We start from the raw sequence: 20214 nt of genomic DNA on the forward strand, positions 1-20214 counted from the left end.
GAAAGAGAGAGAGAGAGAGAGAGAGAGAGAGAGAGAGAGAGAAGAATCAAGGTCAAAAGACATGGAATAACTGAGGAACTCTCACTGGTTGCTAGAAGGAAATGTGACCACTAAATATCACATGGGATCCTGAACTGGATCCTGTTAGAAGAATAAAAGTGGCCAACACTAAATAAATGCTGTGGTTTAGTTAACAGCATTGTGCCCAAGTGACATTCCCAGTCTGATCACTGTATGTAAATTATTAATGTTAGGGGAAAACTTTGTGAAGATATAAAGGAGCTTTGTAATGTTTTATAGTTTTTCTCTATCTAAAATTCAGAATAAACAAAAATTTTAAATTGATCAATTCTGGTTCGGCATACATGGTAGTTCACACTTGTAATTCTAGCTACTCAGGGGGTTGAGATCTGAGGATCATACTTTGAAGCCAGCCTGGGAAGGAAGGTCCATGAGACTCTTGTCTCCAATATACTACTGAGTAAAAGCCAGAAATGGCACTGTGGCTCAAGTGGTAGAGCACGTCTTGAGCAAAAGAAACTCAGGAACAATGACCCGGCACTGATGTCAAGCCTTAGGAATATCACAAGAAAGAAAGAGAGAATGGAAGGAAGAAAGAAAGGAAGTAAGTGCTGGTGGTTCATGCCTGTAGTCTTAGCTACCCAGAATGCTGAGAACTAAGGATAATAGTTCATAGCCAGCCCAAGCTGGAAAGTCTGTGAGACTCTTATCTCCAATTAACTGCCAGAGAACCAGAAGTTGTGCTGTGGTTCAAAGTAGAGCACTAGCTTTGAGTGAAACAGCTCAGGGACAGTGCCCAGGCCCTGAGTTCAAGACCCATGACCACCAAAAAAAAAGGAAGAAGTGTCTGTTTCAGAATACTTTTTAAAATTATGCAGGTTCTTTAGGAACAGAATAAACTTCAGGCTTACTAAATATACAGTTAGCACACAAATATTTGTTGAAAATGAATAAAATATCTCATTTGCAATTACTAAGATAGTACTGTGCTGACAATAAGTTTTTAAAACCATTTTTACGACTCTTAAATTTACCAAATTATTGAAGATATTCCTTATACCTTCCATCCAGTTTACCTTATTAACCAGCCGTTGGTGATACTTCTATTTATGCAGCAACATATCTTGCTGGCACCATGGGCAGCCTCATTATTCTGAGAATGATGAAGACTAACTTAATGTTAATCATGTCTTTATTATTTATAATCATAGTGTGGAGTATGGGCCAGGGCTTGATATTGCTGTTTACATAAATCATCTAATTACCATCATTAAGTGGGTGCTTTTTCTTATTCCCACTAAGTAGAGGAGGAGAATAAAGCTCAGAGAGGTTAAGAAATATGCTCCGGATCACCTCAGCAGACACAGGAAGGCCAGATTCAAGTACCAGACTGGGTTCCAAGGAGACATTCTTAACCCCTGCAGCTGTCAGTCAACCTAACTCACTCCTTCCCCCTGCAGCTGTTTAGTTAAGCTCCCCAGATCCTAGACATGTTCAGTTCATCTTATTTAAAGTAATCAAGAGGTTTTCTCTTTCTTCCTCTTGAGACTTCCCCTTAGCTATACCCATCTTTTCCTCAAACCTATCAATAATGCCTTCAGCACCTGTCTTCCAGCATCTGCTCTCTCTTTCTAGCTTAACTTCATCATTAGTGGGTCAGATTCATGTTCTTGACATGGGTTCATATCACTAATAAAACCACAGACATGGGTCAGGTATTGTGGAGTTTATCTGTAATCATAGCACTCAGTAGGCTGGGGCAGCAAGATCAAAGGAAGTTTGTAAGTTTGAGGGCAGCCTAAGCTATATAGTAAGACTATGTCTCAAAAAGGTTTTTTTTTTTTTAAAAACTAAAAAAATGTAGATGTGGACAAGTCCCTGGTAAAACCATCAACTACCTCTGTCCAGGCTGATATGGGCTCTTTAAGTGTCAATATCTGGGCCACACTTGAAAAAGTGGCCATTGTTTATTACTAGGTTAAGGCTAGGCTAGTGCTTTTCAACCCTGGTTGCACATTAGATTACCATGTGGAGCTCATGTGCTGCTTGTTCCATGCTCAGACAGTATGCAAGAGAGTAACACCACAATCTCTGGGGATGAGACCAGACACCAGCAGTCCCAGAGCTCTCCAGGTGAAGCCAGTGCACAATGGGGCTGAAAAGCACAGGATGTGGTACGCCTTGTCCCTTCATCATAAAGGAAAGCATAGATAACTATGCTGAATATGGACACAGGTCTTGGCATTACCTTTGTCTTCACGTTAAAATCATTCCACCCAAACAGGATGCTAGTCACCTGCATGGTTTGCTTAAACCCTTCTCAACAGAATCCTGGCCCCTGTAAAGGGCTTGACTCTGAATTGTAATGACTTGGAGGTGAGTACATAAAGATCAGTAGAAGAAGCTGCCTTAGGATTTCTTAACATCGACAGGCTACAACGTGGCATACTTAAATCTCTGCAGACATTATTACATGGGGCTGAAAAAAAACCTGGAAAATACTAGAAAGGTGAAAACATTGTTTGTAACCGAAGGTTTTCATAAAATACTGACTAGTTTCCATAGGCTAACTACTGGTCTATTACTTTACATATATGAAGCCATTTACCAATCATACAAAATAGGTACTTCATCTCTGTATTACAAAATCAAGTCCTCGTCAGGCACTGGTGGCTTTTGCCTGTAATCCAAGCTACTTGGGGAGACTGGCATCTAATAATCCCAGTTTGAAGCCAGCCCAGGAAAATCCAAGATACACTTATCTACAGTTAGCCAGCAAAAAGCTGAAAGTGGAGGTATGGCTCAAGTAGTAGAGTTCTTCCAGCCTTGAGCAGAAAATGCTAGCAAGAGCATGAGGTCCTGAGTTCAAGCCCCAGTATCAGCACAAAAAAAAGAAGAAAATCAAAGCCGGGTGCTAGTGGCTCACACTTGTAATCTTAGCTACTCAGGAGGCTGAGATCTGAGGATCATGGCTCAAAGTCAGTCTGCACAGGAAAGTCTATGAGACTCTTATTTCCAATTAACCACCAGAAAACTGGAAGTAGCCCTGTGGCTCAAGGTGGTAGAGTGCTAACCTTGAGCAAAAAGAGCTCAGGGACAGCGCTGGGGCCCTGAGTTCAAGCCCCATGACCACCAAAGAAAAAAAAAGAAAGGAAAACAAAGAAAAGCGAGGGCTAGAGAAGTAATTTTCAGTGACTAGTGTTTAAATCCAGCACTGCGACTGAACATGTCACTCTTATAGTGTAACACACAATTACAACTGATCACTAGGTTAGCACCATTTTACCACTATGAATAAGTGTACAGTTAGAGTATTGATGTATTCACTGAAGCCTACAGTGATTAGAGACTAGGTGTTGGAGCTCTTTAGGACCCAAATTGGAAAAGAATAATTTCTTCCATCGCAAGCTTTGTATTTGCTAGAGCATAATGAATTCTCTTTTAGATGCCTACTGACTAGTGCTGATTGGTGTAACTTTTTGTGATAATGGAAATTTACTGGATTTGTTTGACCAATGTACTTGGACAACCCTCTGGCCACATGTAACCCACTCAGGATTTTGTGTGTCTAGAGAATTGTCTTTAATTTCATTTTCTTTCTAATTCAAATTTAAAATGGCTAATGAGTGTCATATTGAGAAGGCAGTAATAGAAGCTATAAAAGGTCTGTCACTTTTGCCCCTGACAATTCCTTTTCCACCTCAATTCCCTTCCAAATCCAGGCTCCATCTCTGGGATCATTTAACAGCTCATCAGTCCATCTCAAGGTCCATTGAAATAAAATACCACCAAGGGGCTTATACAAGCTTCAACTCCACGCTTTTACTGGGTACTTGCCTGGCAATATTACCAGAGTAGGATTTACTGTCGAGTGGAAGATATGACTCACAAAATAGTGCTAAGTCAACAAAAGTAATTCCTGAAAAGAAACCATTCCACGATGTCCTGTACAATGAGGATGGAGTTCATCTCCAACGAGGAGGAAATTTTTGTTTTGGTGTGTGGACCAGTACTTGGGGGTTGAATTCAGGGCCTGGGCACTGTCCCTTAGCTTTTTCACTCAAAGTTAGTGTTTTACCACTTGAGCCATAGCTTCACTTTTGTCTTTTTGGTGGTTCATGGGAGGTGAGAGTCTCACAGACTTTCCTGCCTGGGTTGGCTTTGAACTGTGATCATCAGATCTGACTCCTAAGTAACTAGGATTACAAGGGTGAGCCATTAGCACTCAATAGAAAAATGTTTTAAGATAAATGTGATTTTTCACTCACCAATGGCCACAAATTGTGACATGGAAGATGACACCCAAGCCCTCCCCCCCCCACCCCCCCCACCCCCCCGCGCCACCAATCCTAAAGGATATGCATTATTTCCTTTGCCCTATCTTTTTGTACATAAAAAACTAACACCAAGTTAGGTGAGGATACACTAATCGTGGGCTTCATTCATAGGAAATCTAAGAGCAAAACACAAAATACTGACTGCCTACTTCTAAAATGCCATTCTGTAAAGCGCTGCTTAAAGAAAATATGACAATGATTTTCTGCAGTTTTTCCAGTGGATATATAATCCACTGCTGAAAAATATCTCTAGAGTTTAGTCAGCAAACATTTCATGTTGTCACAGTTTAGAGTGCTTTATTAATTAGCATCTCAAACAAGATTGCAGAAACCCATTTGAACGCCCAGAGCCATCTGACTTCCATTATTTTGATTCCCTATGATTTTGATGTTTACAGGAGGCTTGTGCTTACACTAATTCAGTTTTAAAAAAACCTAGAGAATAGGAAGCCTTTGAAAAGCAATCCTTTTGAGAAGCATAACTGAGAAAATATGAGTATTATTTCAAATCTGAAAAAGTTAATTAAAATAGTCCTCTAAACAGGAGAACCAATAATGTGAATGCAAAGAGAATTCAATCAGGTAATGAAAGCAATAGCTGGGGTGGTTTGCTGGATAAGGGCATGAATTCTTACGTTTATCAGTTGAAGGATGGACCTGACATCTAGGATCCTCATCACCTGCTGTATCTAATATGCTTACAGCCACTTAAAACTCACTCTCCATATGGCTACTTAAGTGGAAGATTAAACATTTCCAGCTTAATCTGTTTCCTTCATTTCTGTATATTGGCCTGAAGAAAACTACAGATGAGACCTGCAAAATCATTGGCCTCATCTTAGAGCAGTGTGAAGAAAGAATGTACTTTAGTACTTTTAATTGGATGAAAAGCATTAAAGATTTGTAACCAAAAGTTCGTGTGGTTAAAAGACACATACAAAACAAGGGGCTGAGCTGTAGCTCAGTGGCAGAGCACCTGCCTTGCCAACCTGAGGGCCAACCTCCGCAATGCATAAATCAATTAATTAATAAATCAGTGGATCAATACATTTCAAGACAATTATATTAAATCCTCGTCCTCCCAGTGTTTCTAGATCATTATAGTACAACTGATCTCATGGTAAGGTTCAGCCTTCAGGTTAGATTCAGCCTTGAGCAAAACACCGAGAGAGAGAGAGAGAGAGAGAGAGAGAGTATGAGGCCATGAGTTCAAGCCCCAATATCAGTGCAAAAATAAACAAATCAATAAAACTAAGTTTCAAAAACATAGCCAGTGACACTGCCGCTGTTTTCTTCAAAGTGACTCCAGAGAGGATAAAGTGTCCTTCTGTCCTAAACTTAAAGCATTGTCAAAGCTCATTCTCTTGCATTTGTAATGTCCCTACTAATGAAGTGGATCTGCCACTTATCCATCTCCCAATAGGCTCTGAAAGGCCCAGCAGGCCTCTCAGCTCCTCTGGCCCACTCTTCGCGGGGGATGCATCCAACACACTGATCAAGAAGGGCGCCTCAGGCAGGAGTCTCTGGGCTTCAACTATAATTTTATTCCCTCAGTGACCCAGGGAGTTTGCCTGAGCCATCAAAGATACAAACACAGAAATACAGTCACTTTCTGCCAATGAAATGTTTCCATAACAGCAGAACTGGACAAAAGAGATATGCACAATTGGAAGCAGCTCTCTTCCCTACGCTGCTGCCACCCCCCCCCCCACCCAAGTTTTTGGAATAGGTAGCTAAACAGAAACAAACAAAAGAAGGCAGCCTTGTCACTGCCATGTCCAAAGTAGGACATACTATGCCAGTTAAATGAGAAGTGAGTCACTGCTTGGGAACAAATTATGTATAGAGGTTTTTACAGTAATCAAACTGTAGATATTTTTAAATCAAGTAAGCCCAGTTAACAAATTTAAGTACAGTTACCATGGGAACAATAAAATATACACCCTGTTTCCAGGACCAGAAAGATAACTTCTTACAGGTAATAAGTGTATAGAAGCAATTAAATGAATCCTTGTGTTTGAGACTCAAATATATGAGGCTAGAGTTTTTCAGCATTTGAACAAAGTCTGAATTCATTTTCAGACACCTATGACGGTGTAGCCAGGCTTCTGAAGAAGAAAGTAGCAAGCAATAATGATGTTTCATCAGGTTATTATGGTTGCTGACATTTATGGTTTATCTGTGACACGATTGGTGGTTCTGACCAATTTTATTCCCACCCATCTCTATTCTCCTAGTTGCATTAAACTATCAATGATAATTTGCTACATTCAGAAAATGGCCTTTCAAAAAGGTCGGCTTGTTCCCAACTAAATACATTTTAGCAAGATGTTCACTAGCAAAAGGAGCAACATTAAACATAAAGAATTCCTGAAATTTGCTAATACAGTCATTAAAACAGCCAATGATTATGTAAAAGAAGACAAAAATGCATATGTGCACATATTTGTGGTAAAAAACACAGACTAATATCAGCAGTACCCTCTTACCAGAAGAACTCGTTTCTATCATCTTGCTTTTAGCCTTTCTCATAATTTCTTTGCTTGTAGGTACAGGTGCCATCAGATTATGTGCTCTCCTTCAAGGCTAAGGGGCTATAGGCATATAAGGGCCATGTGTTTAGCCTCTGTACATACAATTACACTTAGTACCAGTAGCTTATACTTGTAAACCTAGCTACTCAGAAAGCTGAGATCCGAAGATCGTAGTTCAAAGCCAACTTGGACAGAAAAGTCCATGAGATTCTTATCTCTAGTAAATTATCCCCAAATACCCAGAACTAGAGCTGTGGCTCAAGTTGTAGAGTGCTAGCCTAGAGCAAAAGAAGCACAGGGACAGTACCCAAGCCCTGAGTTCAAGCCCCAGGACCAGCACAAAAAATTAAAATAAAAATCCAAACAGTTGTACTTGGGTAATGAGTGTGTACTGGGACTGTTGGAAAATTGGCTAGTTGGAAAGCAAGTTAGGCCTCAAATGAGTCAGATGATATCAACAAAAGAAAAGCAGCAATATCACAGCCACTGTGCACATTCAGAGACCAGGCTTCGGCTGTAGCATCTTCTTTCTCCCCAGATATTGGGGTAGCCAACTATGATCATCACAAGACAGACAGCAGACATTTCTTCTGTCATGTATAGAGACATTTGCTTGTGAGAATGAATACACAGAAAATTTCTTGGGCAGGCAATTTACAGTGGGACCTACCTTCTTACATCATCATCACTTTCTTAACTTTTCTACTCCTTTTACTTCCTTATTTAGAAATTAACCTCTTCAACTGCAGGGAATGGTTAACAGAGGTCAAATTTTCCTTCTTACTTCTTTCTTTTTTTTCATTCTTTCTTTCTTGCATTTTTCTCTTCCTATACTGGGATTTGAACTCAGGGCCTTGTGTTGCTGGATAGGCACTCAAACCTAGAAGACAGTTTCTTGACTGGCCACTATGCAGCTCTGGGTTTTGCCTATTACTTTTACCTGCTTTCAAATGTAATTAAATTTTATGATAAATAATATTCTAAATATTTGCTGTTTTATATTAGGATAAACCCTTAATTCTAGGAAATCAAGGAACTAGGTTTCCTTTTATTAACTTTACCCTCAAAGAATATTACTATTTTTATTTCAAATAAAGTTCATCAATGCTTAATATTTTTGCATAAATAATTTTAAAATAACACTTCAGTTTATTTAGAAGTCTCAGTATGTAAAATTATGCAAGATGAATCCAACATAATTAAAGCAAGAGGAACCAATTGAAAGTGTGTACCGTTACAACACTATAAATATATTTAAGAATAATTAGGCAGGGGCTGTCGGTTCACACCTGTAAGCTTAGCTACTCAGGAGGCTGAGATCTGAGGATTGTGGTTTGAAGCTAGCTTGCAGGGAAAAGTCTGTGAAACTTTTTTTTTTTTTATCTCCAATTAACTACCAAAAATCCAGAAGTGCAGGTATGGCTCATGTGGTAGAGCACCAACCCTGGGGAAGAATCTAAGGGACAAGTATGCAAGCCCTAAATTCAAACCCCAGTATCTTCACCAAAAAATATATACTTCCAAAGATATGTTTTAGAAAAATTACATGTTGGAATCCTAGTGCTCTCAAATAAATATTTGAGGCCTTGTTGAGGAATAAGAATATTTCTGTGAAGTAACAAGTAGAGTTGCACACATAATCTCATTTGATGGCTGAATACACTGCTTTCTGGAATAAATCAAGATCTTGCTATAGCCTAAGTGTTCTGTCTCCTCTTTGCAGAGTGACCAGCTATGTAAAATATTCCACAAGAAGTGTTCCATTAAGTTACTGAGGGAAACTTGGTAATCTTGAATTGACCTGGAAATTTTCATTTTCCCAAGTAACATCACCAAACATGGAAATAGCACTTGAACTGAAGAAATCTTTTCTTGAGTTACCTTAGCTGCATCACTTAAAGATATTAGTGGAAAATTGGTCTTTTTCTCTTTTAGCTAGAAATTTGCATCTTAAATGTCGACTTGGGTTTGAAATGATGCAAATCAGGCTGTAGTTTTCTAAAGTCACATGTTAATATATTGAGGATTTTTCTTTTCTCATAAATGTCAATGTTTGGGTTAAGTAAAAATACCACCTGTCACTTTGGCTCACCATCTAGGGTTCCTACGCACTCAAGCCACAGATTTACTTCGGCTCCAAGACTGACACACAAACACACAAAAAAGTAGGGAGTAGGGGGACAAGGAAGAAAGAAGAGGAAAAGCAATAGAGTGGTTAATTAGATCAAAATGCAACATATAAATGTGTGAAATACTACAGTGAATACATAGAAGTACAAAAATAATTTACAAACCAGGAAAATCACATCTTTGCATGCAAGTGCATACACCCTCTGCTCCTGGGGCTTGAACTCAGAACCTGGACACTGTCCCTAAGCTCAAGGCTAGTGCTCTGCCACTTGAGCCACAGTGCCACTTCCAGTTTTTTTGGTGGTTAATTGAAGAGAATAGATTCAAGAACTTTCCTACCCAAGCTGGCTTTGAACTGCGATCCTCAGTTCTTACCCTCCTAGTAGCTAGGATTACAGGCATGAGCCATTGGCACCTGGCTAGAAAAATCATATGTTGATTCTCCTTCTATCACTACTCAGCCAATAAATATTCGGTAAATAGATAGAATGTATATTTATTTATTTATTTACACTTATATATTTAGCTGGTACTGGGGCTTCAACTCAGCGTCTGGCCCCTATCCCTTAGCTTTTTTGCTCAAGGATAACACTCTACCCACTCAAGCCACAGATTTACTTCTGCATTTTTTTGTTATTAATTGGAAGTAAGGGTCTTACAGACTTACCTGCTGGTTTTGAACCACAATCCTCACTTCTCAGCCTCCTGAGTAGCTAGGATTACAGGCGTAAGCACCAGTGCCTGGCTCATGTTCTGCTTCTTAAGCATTTATATAAAACAGTCATGCTGTATGCTTTATGATCTGCTCACTTTTGTATACATATTTTATTTCCATAACAAAATTTTAATGATTTTGATATATTCATACCTCTTATAAAAACATCTTAAAATATTTGTGACAAGCTATCACCCTATAAAGAGCTCCAAACAGTTTTTGGTAATCCAGTACAATGGTTTTACAAAATGGTAATAATTCCTGCAATGGAAATGTGTCCTTTTAGTGTTCTGAATTCTGTTCTACTTACCATGGAAACTGTCAGAATATGCCAAATGGGAAAACGAAAAGGAAAATACAAAATAAAAGGCTGCATCAAGTTATCTTAAGTATTTGAATTACTTTGCTAATTATACCTTCATTCTTTGCTCACTGTGCGAAGGAACAGATGTCTGAATTTTGGCTCCCATTTTAAAATCCACCATTGAAACAGCCTTTTCAGAGAGATGATGTACAGTGACTTGATGCACATACAAAACAGCAAATTTGCTACGCTTTTCCTGACCTTCTTTCCTGATGCATCTCTTTTCTACACTAGCACTCTTTTGAAAGGGTGACCAGATGTCTGGGTAAACAGTGACTTGTGGTCTCCATTTGGGGGTGGGGTTAAGGCACATCTGAAGAGCAGACAGATCAGGGGCTATAGGGAAAGGCTCTGCAAGCAACAAGGGGGAAATCAGTCCTGTCCCATCCAACTCTTGCGCCTCTCAAACACATGGGAGTAAACTACCAAACATCTGACCACATATTATAAGGACAGAACTTCCAGGAAGGATGCCTTAAAAGCTTCATCTGAGTAAGATTTGATTATAGTTAAGAAGATGAATTCTAAATACAGAAAGGCTATCATAGTAATTAAGGATGTGATTAAATCCTTCATGTCTTTCTACTTAATGAAGAGATGGGAAGACCATGAAAATGGTTTTAGTAAGCAAAACAAACTTCATAGACTCAATCCTTTCATAGAGAAAGTACAGTAAGCATTCAAGGTACCAAGGAAAACCAGGCACTCTTATTTCCAGGAAATGGTTCGCTGCTTATTGAGATGATTTACACATTTGACATCAAAGAATGAATCATTTTCTGCTAGATATAATTATAATATATAAAGCTATTACAGTTCAAAGCCAAGTTTGGTGGTACATGTCCATAATCTCAGCACTCTGAAGACTGAGGTAGGAGGATCACAAGTATGTGATCAGCCTCAGCTACATAGAGAGTTCCAGACTAGCTGGGCTACAGACTAAGATCTTGTTTCAAAACAAGACAAAACAAAACAAAATAAAAATTGAAAGATAGGTTACAAAAATATAACACAGATACCTATATCATTAGTCATGTACAAGGTCTATGAATAAGATTAAATAGATGTAAGATTATGAACTTTATGCCAATAAGTTAAATAACTTAGATTAAAATGGACAAAGTCCCCTCCCCCACAGTATAACCCCTGCTTTCACTGTATTTGATGTTGCTATAATTTGTGGAGGGGAAGGAAAAAAACAAATCGTTTAAATAGGGATACAGGTGGACCCAGTGCAACAATGAGACGTACAAGTCGTTATGTCGAAAACGAACTTTACAACTTTGGTGGGGGGGAAAGAGGATTGGGTAGGGGGACGGGGGGAGGATGGGAAGGAATGGGAAGGGGAAACAAAGAAGGAGGCTACAATGCTTGATAAGAAATGTACTCATTACTTTGCCCATGTCATTGTAACCCCTCTGTACAATATTTTCACAATAAAAAATAAAATAAAATGGACAAAGTCCTTCAAAAATACAACTTACCCAAAAGGAAACAAAATATAAGTATCAATAGTCCTATATATGTTCAAGAAATGTAAGTGTGTTTGTGGGGGGGGGCGGAATGTGCATATACATACATCCATGCATGCATGTTAGTCCTGGGGCTTGAACTCAAGGCCCGGGTGCTGTCCCTGAGCTTTTGTGAACAAGGCTAGTGCTCTATCTCTTGAGCCACAGCTCCACTTCCAGCTTTTGTTGGTAGCTAATTGGTCATAAGAGTCTCACGGACTTTCCTGCCCATGCCTGGCTTTAAACCAAGGTCCTCAGATCTCAGCCTCCTGAGTAGCTAGGATTATAGGTATGAACCACTAGCATCTGGCTTCAAGAAATATAATTTTTAAGTTAAAAAACATTCCCACAAAGAAAATATTAAACATAAAGAACTGCATGGGTGAATTCTTACAAATATTTACAAAAGAAATCATGCCACTTTTCAAGTTAAAAAGCAAACAGACTAGGATAGGACTTCAACTTACACCCTTCTAGAATCGTATCAAAGTTCACTTGTATCTCTTTTGATCCCAAAAGTTCATACTTCCTTCTCTATCCTTGAAAGAGAGAACACAATATACCAGACTTCAAGCAATTTGTAAAAGATTCATTTCTATGTGTCCATTTGCAATCAACTAGAATTTGTTACTTGCATCTGACTTTCATTCCACTTATCAGCTCTTCCTTTCCACTATCCCCATACTCCCTCTTTGCTATGTCTGGGGCCAATTATTTTCTGGATCCTACCAATAAACCTGTTAACTTCCAATATCTCTCTTTCTCAGATTATCCCAATCCTTCACATCTACTCAACACAACTCAGATACAAGTTTCCAGTGGAGGCTTCACCAAAGTCACAAGCTTTCACCCTTTTGAGAATTCCTTCTATACTTTGTTAGGGTCAACAAAGTAATGATCCACTGTCTGGCCTCTCTTCTCCACATTTGCCCACCTCAGACCATTTTCAACTCCTCAAAATCTCCACCCAAAAGCTTTTGTCATGGCTCCTGTATTTACACACATCTGTACAAGCATCTGGCAATAGTTCAAGACAGCTCAGATGCATCTTCCTCTTCAGGAAACCCCTCTAAAATACTGCCTTGCTCCACCTTTTGTCCTTAGATATTGGTTTTTGTTTTCCTCCAAGACCTTACAGCATGCCTATTATAACTATTTATAAGCCTTTGTGAAATAACTGATTATCTGATAGCAGGTCTTGCTTGATAACAGGTGTGTGTGTGTGTGTGTGTGTGTGCGCGCGTGCGCGCGCACACGTTCACGCACGCCAGTACTGGGTATTAGGGCTTGAATTCAGGACCTGGGCACTGTCTAGACTTTTTACTCAAGATTGGAACACTACCACTTGAGCCACAGCTCCATTTCTGCTTTTGGTGACTAATTGAAGAGTCTCACAGACTTTCCTGCCCTGGATCATTTCAATCCTCAGATCTTAGCCTTATGAGTAGCTAGGATTACAGGCTTGAGGCACCAGCACCCAGCATTGCTTAGTTATTTTTCTTTCTTTGCTTCTTCTTCATGGTTCTCAGCATACAGGAATGGGGCTCATCTTCCTTTGAGAGTCTCCTGGGCAACAGGTAGGTAAGAGGAACACAGAAACGTAGGCTTCGATCAGCACATGGTACCTATGTGGCACCATGATGGGCACTTATTGAACCCTAATATACCTAATGCACCTGAAGTGATCCAATTACTTCTAAAGTGACATCAAGAGGGAAAATTCGGTCATTCAGTGAAAAATTTCACTGAAAGTATCAATATTATTAAAGAATAGTCATGTCATTTGTCCTATTTAATTATCAGTTTGTAAGCTCTATTTTCACATACACTGAAATATATACATTTATAATACAGACCTGCATAAACTGCATTATGTGATAAAATCCACATGTGTTTTTTTAAACCAGTATCTGTAGAGCAATTACAACATGCCAATCCTTCAAATGAATACTGGAATACAATGAGTAAAATAATCTCTACTCTTGATAAATTTGGTATTTAAACAGAAAAATCTTGTCACAATTATCAAATGAGTGGAATGGTTCTAACATAAAATAGAAACTGTAATTTCACCTAATGTACCCCACATAGTTACCTAGTATCCTCCACTGTTTTTAAACCACATTGACTACTATCCACATAATGTGGTTCCAGGAGATTTTTTTCTCTAAGATGTCTGAACTAATTCTCCTACCAGCTGAATCAGGTACTTAAGAGACCTCTGAGCCATGCACTGGAGACTAATGTCTGTAATCCTAGCTACTCAAAAGGCTGAGATCTGAGGATCGTGGTTTGAAGCCAGCCCAGGCAGGAAAGTCTGTGAGATTCTTATCTCCAATTAACTACCAAAAGGCCAGAAGTAGAGCTGTGGCTCACTGTGGTAGAGTGCCAACTCTAAGCAAAAACAAAAACCAAAAAAACAAAAAAACTAAGGGACAGAGCAAGGCCTGATTTCAAGCCCCAGTAACCTCCCCATCACACACATAAAAAAAAGATTCTTTGTTCTCGAATCTGTTTATGCTAGTTGTATTTATCACGATGATGAAAGGTCATTTGATATTACATAAACTAATAGAATATGAGTACTAAAAGAAAGTTTTTCTTTTTTGAAAACCAGGTCCACTTCTTTGGAAAGTCTTAACAAAAGTCAGTCACTTGGGAAATAGATGCCAAATATTATAGCTTGGACAATTTTGAAAGACTTACAGGGAGTGGGGTAGAAGATATAAAAGGATTATGCATAGATTCGTTCCCAGTGCCTTTAGTTTCTTATTCTCCTTTAAGAGAATCTCAAAATGGATTTAAGAAGCCAATGGGTGTTGACTGTGATTCATGTTAGAAAAAAGCTTCAATAAACTCCAATCAGGACCTCACATTCACAGCAAAGGACTTGACTTTGCAACAACATCTCAATGAATTCACACTTAGAGTTAACTAAAATATTAGGACACATGAATCACCACTTTGGCATTTTCAATAAACCACCCCACAGCTTGGTCCCAATGAGGAGGGGCCAAGTGGTTTGGGTAACAACTTTTGCTAGAGCAAAAATACATAAAGAATTAATTGCTTCCTGTTTGTCACAAACAGCCATCAGCGCATTCACTGGTTCACTCAATATTTCAGCCTGTTTTGAAAGGAATGCTCTTCAAGACCAGTGGCACGCTCCACATGAGACCTTTAGACTGTGAGAGAGGCTGGCTAACCCATGCTGAGACCACTTCCTGCCCAGTTATTCGCTAGGATACCACGTTTTTTTGTCTCCAATTACATCTGAATTCCAGAGAAAACCTCCTGAACCAAAAGTTGCAAGTATGGTCCTTCAGTGCTTTCTTTTGATCACAGCCTCTGGTCTTGGGTGTGAGGTCAGGAAAAGTTCTCTGATACAGACAGCTCTAAAGAGTTCAGGGAAGAGGCGAAAGCTGAAAGTGTTAGAGGATACACAGGATGGCTTCCTTTACCACTTGCCTTGAGGAAGAGCCAATCATCCTATAGGAGGGCACATAGCAGGTGCCAGCATTTAACCCAACTACAAATGATGCCTGTGTTGCAGCTTTCATGGAGCCAGTGTTTAAACAATTAGGGAGCTGTTTGCTCATGTTTTTCCGAGCATAACATTACTCTCTCATTTCTTTTTTTCTAAATTACATACTTGTAGATCTCCAAAGAAGGAATTTCACCTTTTTAGAAAGATAGGAAAGGAGTTAAGAAGTGAGAGTGATTTATCCTCCATCACACAACAAGTTAGGGACAAGCTGGGCAGGAACCGGATCTCTGGGGCTTGCAGGGATTTTCCTCTATTTCCTGGAGCATAACCAGCAGCAACATTAACAGTACCTGGAGCATGTTAGAAAACCCAGGTCCTGTCCAGGGCCACTGAATCAGGTGTCTTTCGAGATTGCCCGGTAACACCATTAAACCAGTATTTTAAAAATTCTCTTTCATTAAGTGATTTGATTTGTATAGTCATGAAAACTTCCTATTTTAGCCAAATGTGGAGGCTTGAGCTTGTGGTCCACAAGCTCCTTGGAAGGCTGATATAAGATCACGTGAGCCCATGAGTTCAAGGCCAGCCTGGGCAACAAAGGAAGACTTGTCTCAAAAACACAACAAAAAAAGGGGAGACATTGATCAAGAGGCACTGCATTCATAAACTGTTCTGTTCAATGACAACTCCTTTGAACAACTACTTAAAGAAAATAATATTTTTTAAAAAACACAACAAAAATAAAAAAAATCTTCCTTACTATAAAATGAGTCAAAAGAACTATTTTGATTTTATGCATATGATTTCATTTAAAATTCTTAGTAGCTAAGGAAAGGAAATTAGCATTTCTTCTGAAGTATATGAACCATAGTGAAAGGGTATTCCACAAATGCCTTATAAGAAGTTACTGTGGGTCTGAGAATGTGGCTTAGTGGTAGAGTGCTTGTGTATGAAGCCCCAGGGTTCAATTCCTCACTAACACATAAACAGCAAAAGCCAGAAATGGTGCTGTGGCTTAAGTGGTAGAGTGCTAGCCTTGAGCAAAAGAAGCTCGGGGACAGTGCTGAGGCCCTGAGTTCAAGCCCCAGGACTGGCAAAAAAAAGAGAGAGAGAGAAGTTATTGCGACCAGGTATCAGGGCTAACACCTGTAGTTCCAGTTCCTCAGAAGGCAGAGATATGCAGGACGGTGGTTTGACACCTCCATCTCAACAAAAATAGCTTGGTATGGTTGGTGGATCACAGACCGTCATCCCAGCCTTAGGTAGAAAGATAGAACTTTGAGGCCATCTGTAGGGGGAAAACCTTGAGATATAGTATGGAAAATAAAGCAAAAAAGGGTTGAGAACTTGCCTACAATGGATGAGGTGCTTATTTCAAGTCCAAATACTGCTCCCCCAATAAAATGTTAATGTACTAAAACTTTTAAGTGACTATGTCTTCAGGCAGATGAATAAAACAATAGAACTCTTAGCCAACTAACCACGCTGGGTACTTTTCAGATAAAACCAGAGAAAGGCTGATGCGGACAGGGCATGACTTTGATTCAAGGACCCTTCCACTAGAGAAGCAATGCGTTTCAGCACAGTCATTTAGGTAGTGAACTGCATACAAATACATGGACATCTTCCTATTGTGCAAAACAAAGAAACTGGACCATTTAACATACTTCAAACATTACTTGGCTCATTCTATTTCCATAAAATATCCAGAAAAGGCAAATCCACAGACACAAAAGTAGGTGGTTGCTAGGGGCTGGGGAGAATGAGGAATGACTGCTAATGAGTACAAGATTTCTTTTGAGGGTGATGAAAATATTCTAATATTAACTAGTAGTGATAGTTATACTCTCACTAGTTGCACTAAAACTCATACACTTAAATATGTAAATTATATGCATATGATATTTTAAGCTGAATAACCAGCAGCTCAATAATATTTTCTTTTAAGTAGCACTGAAAGATAGACTTATACACACCATCTTATTTTGTAAATATTTCTGAATACCTGAAAGTGGGGATCCAAAGGGGATTTTATTTTACAATCCTCATTCATTTCACCAGTGATGTACACAACTGAACCAACTCAATAGACCAATGCTGAGAGTTTTCCCAACATTAAGTCATTGTAATTAAAACATTCATAAGGGTATGATTGGTAATGAAATACATCTGGAAAAATAAAACCAGTTCATGGCCCTGTCGTGTATTTACTAAGACTCTAAAGGAAATCTGGCATGAAGGAAAGTTTCTTTTTAATATAAAACTACAAACTAAAACCAAGGCTACTTCCAGAACCAGTGAAATATGCACAAATTAACATAAATTGGCAATTAAAGTGTAGAACCAATAAATGTCCAAGACACAAAGTACTTCCTTGAGAACAGGCCCCTGGCTTGGATATTTGCTTCATGAGAAGTGCATCTACCTTCTGCACCTATTTAAAAATAAAGCCCACCCACAATTAAGCCCAGAGTATTGTAAAAGCCATTGTGAAGAAGGTCTCCATGTAATTCTATGCTCAAATTCAACATACGAATCGAAATGTCTGGCATTCAAACACCAGCAATATATTTTAGGACAGTTTGCAAATGGCTTTCCTTACTCTTGTACTTCTGTGGAATTACTACATCTGTAACAACTTTTGCCAAAGCAGCCACAAGCTGACCCACAAAGACCATCTGACTTTTATGTATGAGCCTTACTTAAAGAGGAACCAGAGAGATTTGACTATTTACAGGTAGGCATTAGAAGAAGTAGAAGCCAGAGCTACAGGCTTGTCAATTCTGCCTTTTCTAAGCAAGATTCATATTCTGGCTCTCACTTGACTTTGAGAAGATTAGGAGAGGGGATTTGTTTCCTCTCAAGTTTTCATCTTAGTAAGTTTTAAGAAAGAAAAAAGTGAAGAAAGAACCCTCAACGCTATAAAATTCTCTCAGGTTCCTGTTAAATAACATGCCCTCCTTCCTATCTCTTTGGTCAAAGTTTTATTTTTATTTTCTTTTTTTTTTTTTTGGCCAGTCCTGAGGCTTGAACTCAGGTCCTGGGTGCTGTCCTTGAGCTCTGTTTGTTTCTCAAGGCTAGTGCTTTACCCTTTTGAGCCACAGTGCCACTTCCCAGCTTTTGAGTGGCTAATTGGAGATAAGAGTCTCACAGGGACTTTTCTGCTGCGGCTGGCTTCGAACCGTGATCCTCAGATCTCAGTGTCTTGATTATCTAGGATCTTAATAGTGGAATGAATGGAAGAGAGAGGAGATAAATGGGAGTGGGGTGGGGTGGGGGCGGGGACAGGCAATTCCCAAACACTTACCACTAACCCACACTAGATAAGCACACCTATTTCAGAGTTGTTCTTCGAGATCTTCCTGGCACCCTGACTGGAGTTGCATGTCACTAGAGAAGGGTATACCTCAGACGTTCCCAGCGTTGGTACAGAATTAGGTTAATTTCCTCCCCACAGAGTTCCCGTGTAATGACACGTTGCTGACGCCAGCATTTTGGGGCGTTAGGACGTGACAGAAAGGATCCTACTGCCGCCGCTTCTCTCTCTCTCTCTCTCTCTCTCTGTGTGTGTGTGTGTGTCTCTCTCTCTTACACACACACACACACACACACACACACACACACACACTGGTGATTTTCACCTTCCTGAATTGAGTTCGTGGCCGTCGCTAGTAGATCTCCCCGATTGCACCTCAAGCTGCCTCACACCCCATGTACCTGTGCCTGGGCGGTGGCGTTTCAATAGTTGGAAGAAAGGGACAAAGAACAGAGACTGTCCCCTCTGTCCCATCCTGTCCCCTAACCCCTCCCCTCCCGATTTCTTGCTTTCACGGATTAGGGCTCCAATCGAAGCTCTGAGAAGACCCCAGGTTGAAGGAAACGGGTGCGTTCCACGTGGGTGAAGGAGAAGAGCGGAGGCGGCGGCGCAGGCTGGGACAGTGACCGGACGATCGTCCCGGGAAATGGGCCAGCAACTCCTTGCTACCCTTGACATAAAGCAGGAGCCCTGCAGCCGGACACGTTCGGTATGCTCTCCTCGCAACCCTTTGCGGGGGCCCTCCTCCCAAGCTCCGATGTTTTGCACACATGGGATGTAGCCTAGGTACAGCCAGAGCGAGGATGTCCCCAAGATGAGGCGGGGAGGTGCACTAGGGCATTCCACACACCTGCGCAGCGTCCCGCTCATCTTCGCCCCCCCTCCCACCCCTCCACTCCCGCCCCGGACTGGAACAGCACTGGAACAGGTCACAGAGGTGGCTGATCAGGTGCTACCTGAACAGGGGGAGGGACAGGGCGGGCCCCTGGACGGGGAGTGTCCCTCCCTGGTGGGGGAGTGAGGCCATAGCTGTGGCCGTGGCATAGTGCCAGCGCGCGCTCGCTTACCCATGGCTGGAAGCAGGCGGGGTGGGGCGCGGGCTGCGGGCGCTCGGGTTCCCTGGGGACGGACAGAACCCGTGGCACAAGTTTGCAGGTGTGGCGGGCGCGTGCGCGGGCTGGGCTCCCGGTAGGCTGCGCTGGGCTGCTGCGCTGGGGCTGACCGCTGGCTCCGTGCTCCTGCTTGGGGTGGGAGCGCGCCGCGGCTCCGCCTGCACTGGGGGCCGGCCACGCCGAGAGGGGCCCTGACGTCAGCGCCGGGGGCTTTGTGCGCCCGGAGCGAGGGCCCCACTGGGGGCAGCAGGCAGACTGCACCGCCTACCAAGCCTAAGGCTTTCTCCGTGACCCAGACATGAGCCCTGGGGGCGGGGGTGGGGGGGCGCAAAGAAGTCTAAGGTGCTTGTGGAACAATGGGGAAAGAGGGCAGTGGGATTTTAGGATCCCCAAGCTGGAAGCTGCTTTGTGGTTTTAGCCACCACCCATTATACAGATAAAAGAAACTGATGCCAAGCGCCGAGTGGCTCACGCCTGTAATCCTAGCTACTCAGGAGGCTGAGATCTGAGGCTACAGGTTGGAAGCCAACCTGGGCAGATAAGTCCTTGAGACTCTTCTCTCCAATTGATCACCCCAAAAAAGCCAGAAATGGAGCTGTGGCTCAAGTGGTAAAACACCAGCCTTGAACACAAAAGCTCAGGAACAAGACCCAGGCCCTTATTCAAGCGCCAGTACCATCACCAAAA

The 20214-nt window shown here is 41.0% G+C and overlaps 1 protein-coding gene across 1 annotated transcript in view; it reads right to left on the reverse strand.

The window, feature by feature from the left end:
- Positions 1-19644, reverse strand: part of Gpm6b (glycoprotein M6B) — a 134430-nt gene extending 114786 nt beyond the window's left edge. The window contains exon 1 of the mRNA XM_042680496.1: positions 19483-19644. Coding sequence (XP_042536430.1) covers positions 19483-19486 — 4 coding nt within the window. The 5' untranslated portion in view covers positions 19487-19644. The remainder of the gene's footprint in view (positions 1-19482) is intronic.
- Between the last annotated feature and the right edge of the window lie 570 nt (positions 19645-20214).

The sequence above is a fragment of the Dipodomys spectabilis genome, unplaced genomic scaffold (assembly GCF_019054845.1).
Source record: "Dipodomys spectabilis isolate Male_0828 unplaced genomic scaffold, ASM1905484v1 ptg000061l, whole genome shotgun sequence".
In the NCBI taxonomy this organism is placed as follows: domain Eukaryota; kingdom Metazoa; phylum Chordata; class Mammalia; order Rodentia; family Heteromyidae; genus Dipodomys; species Dipodomys spectabilis.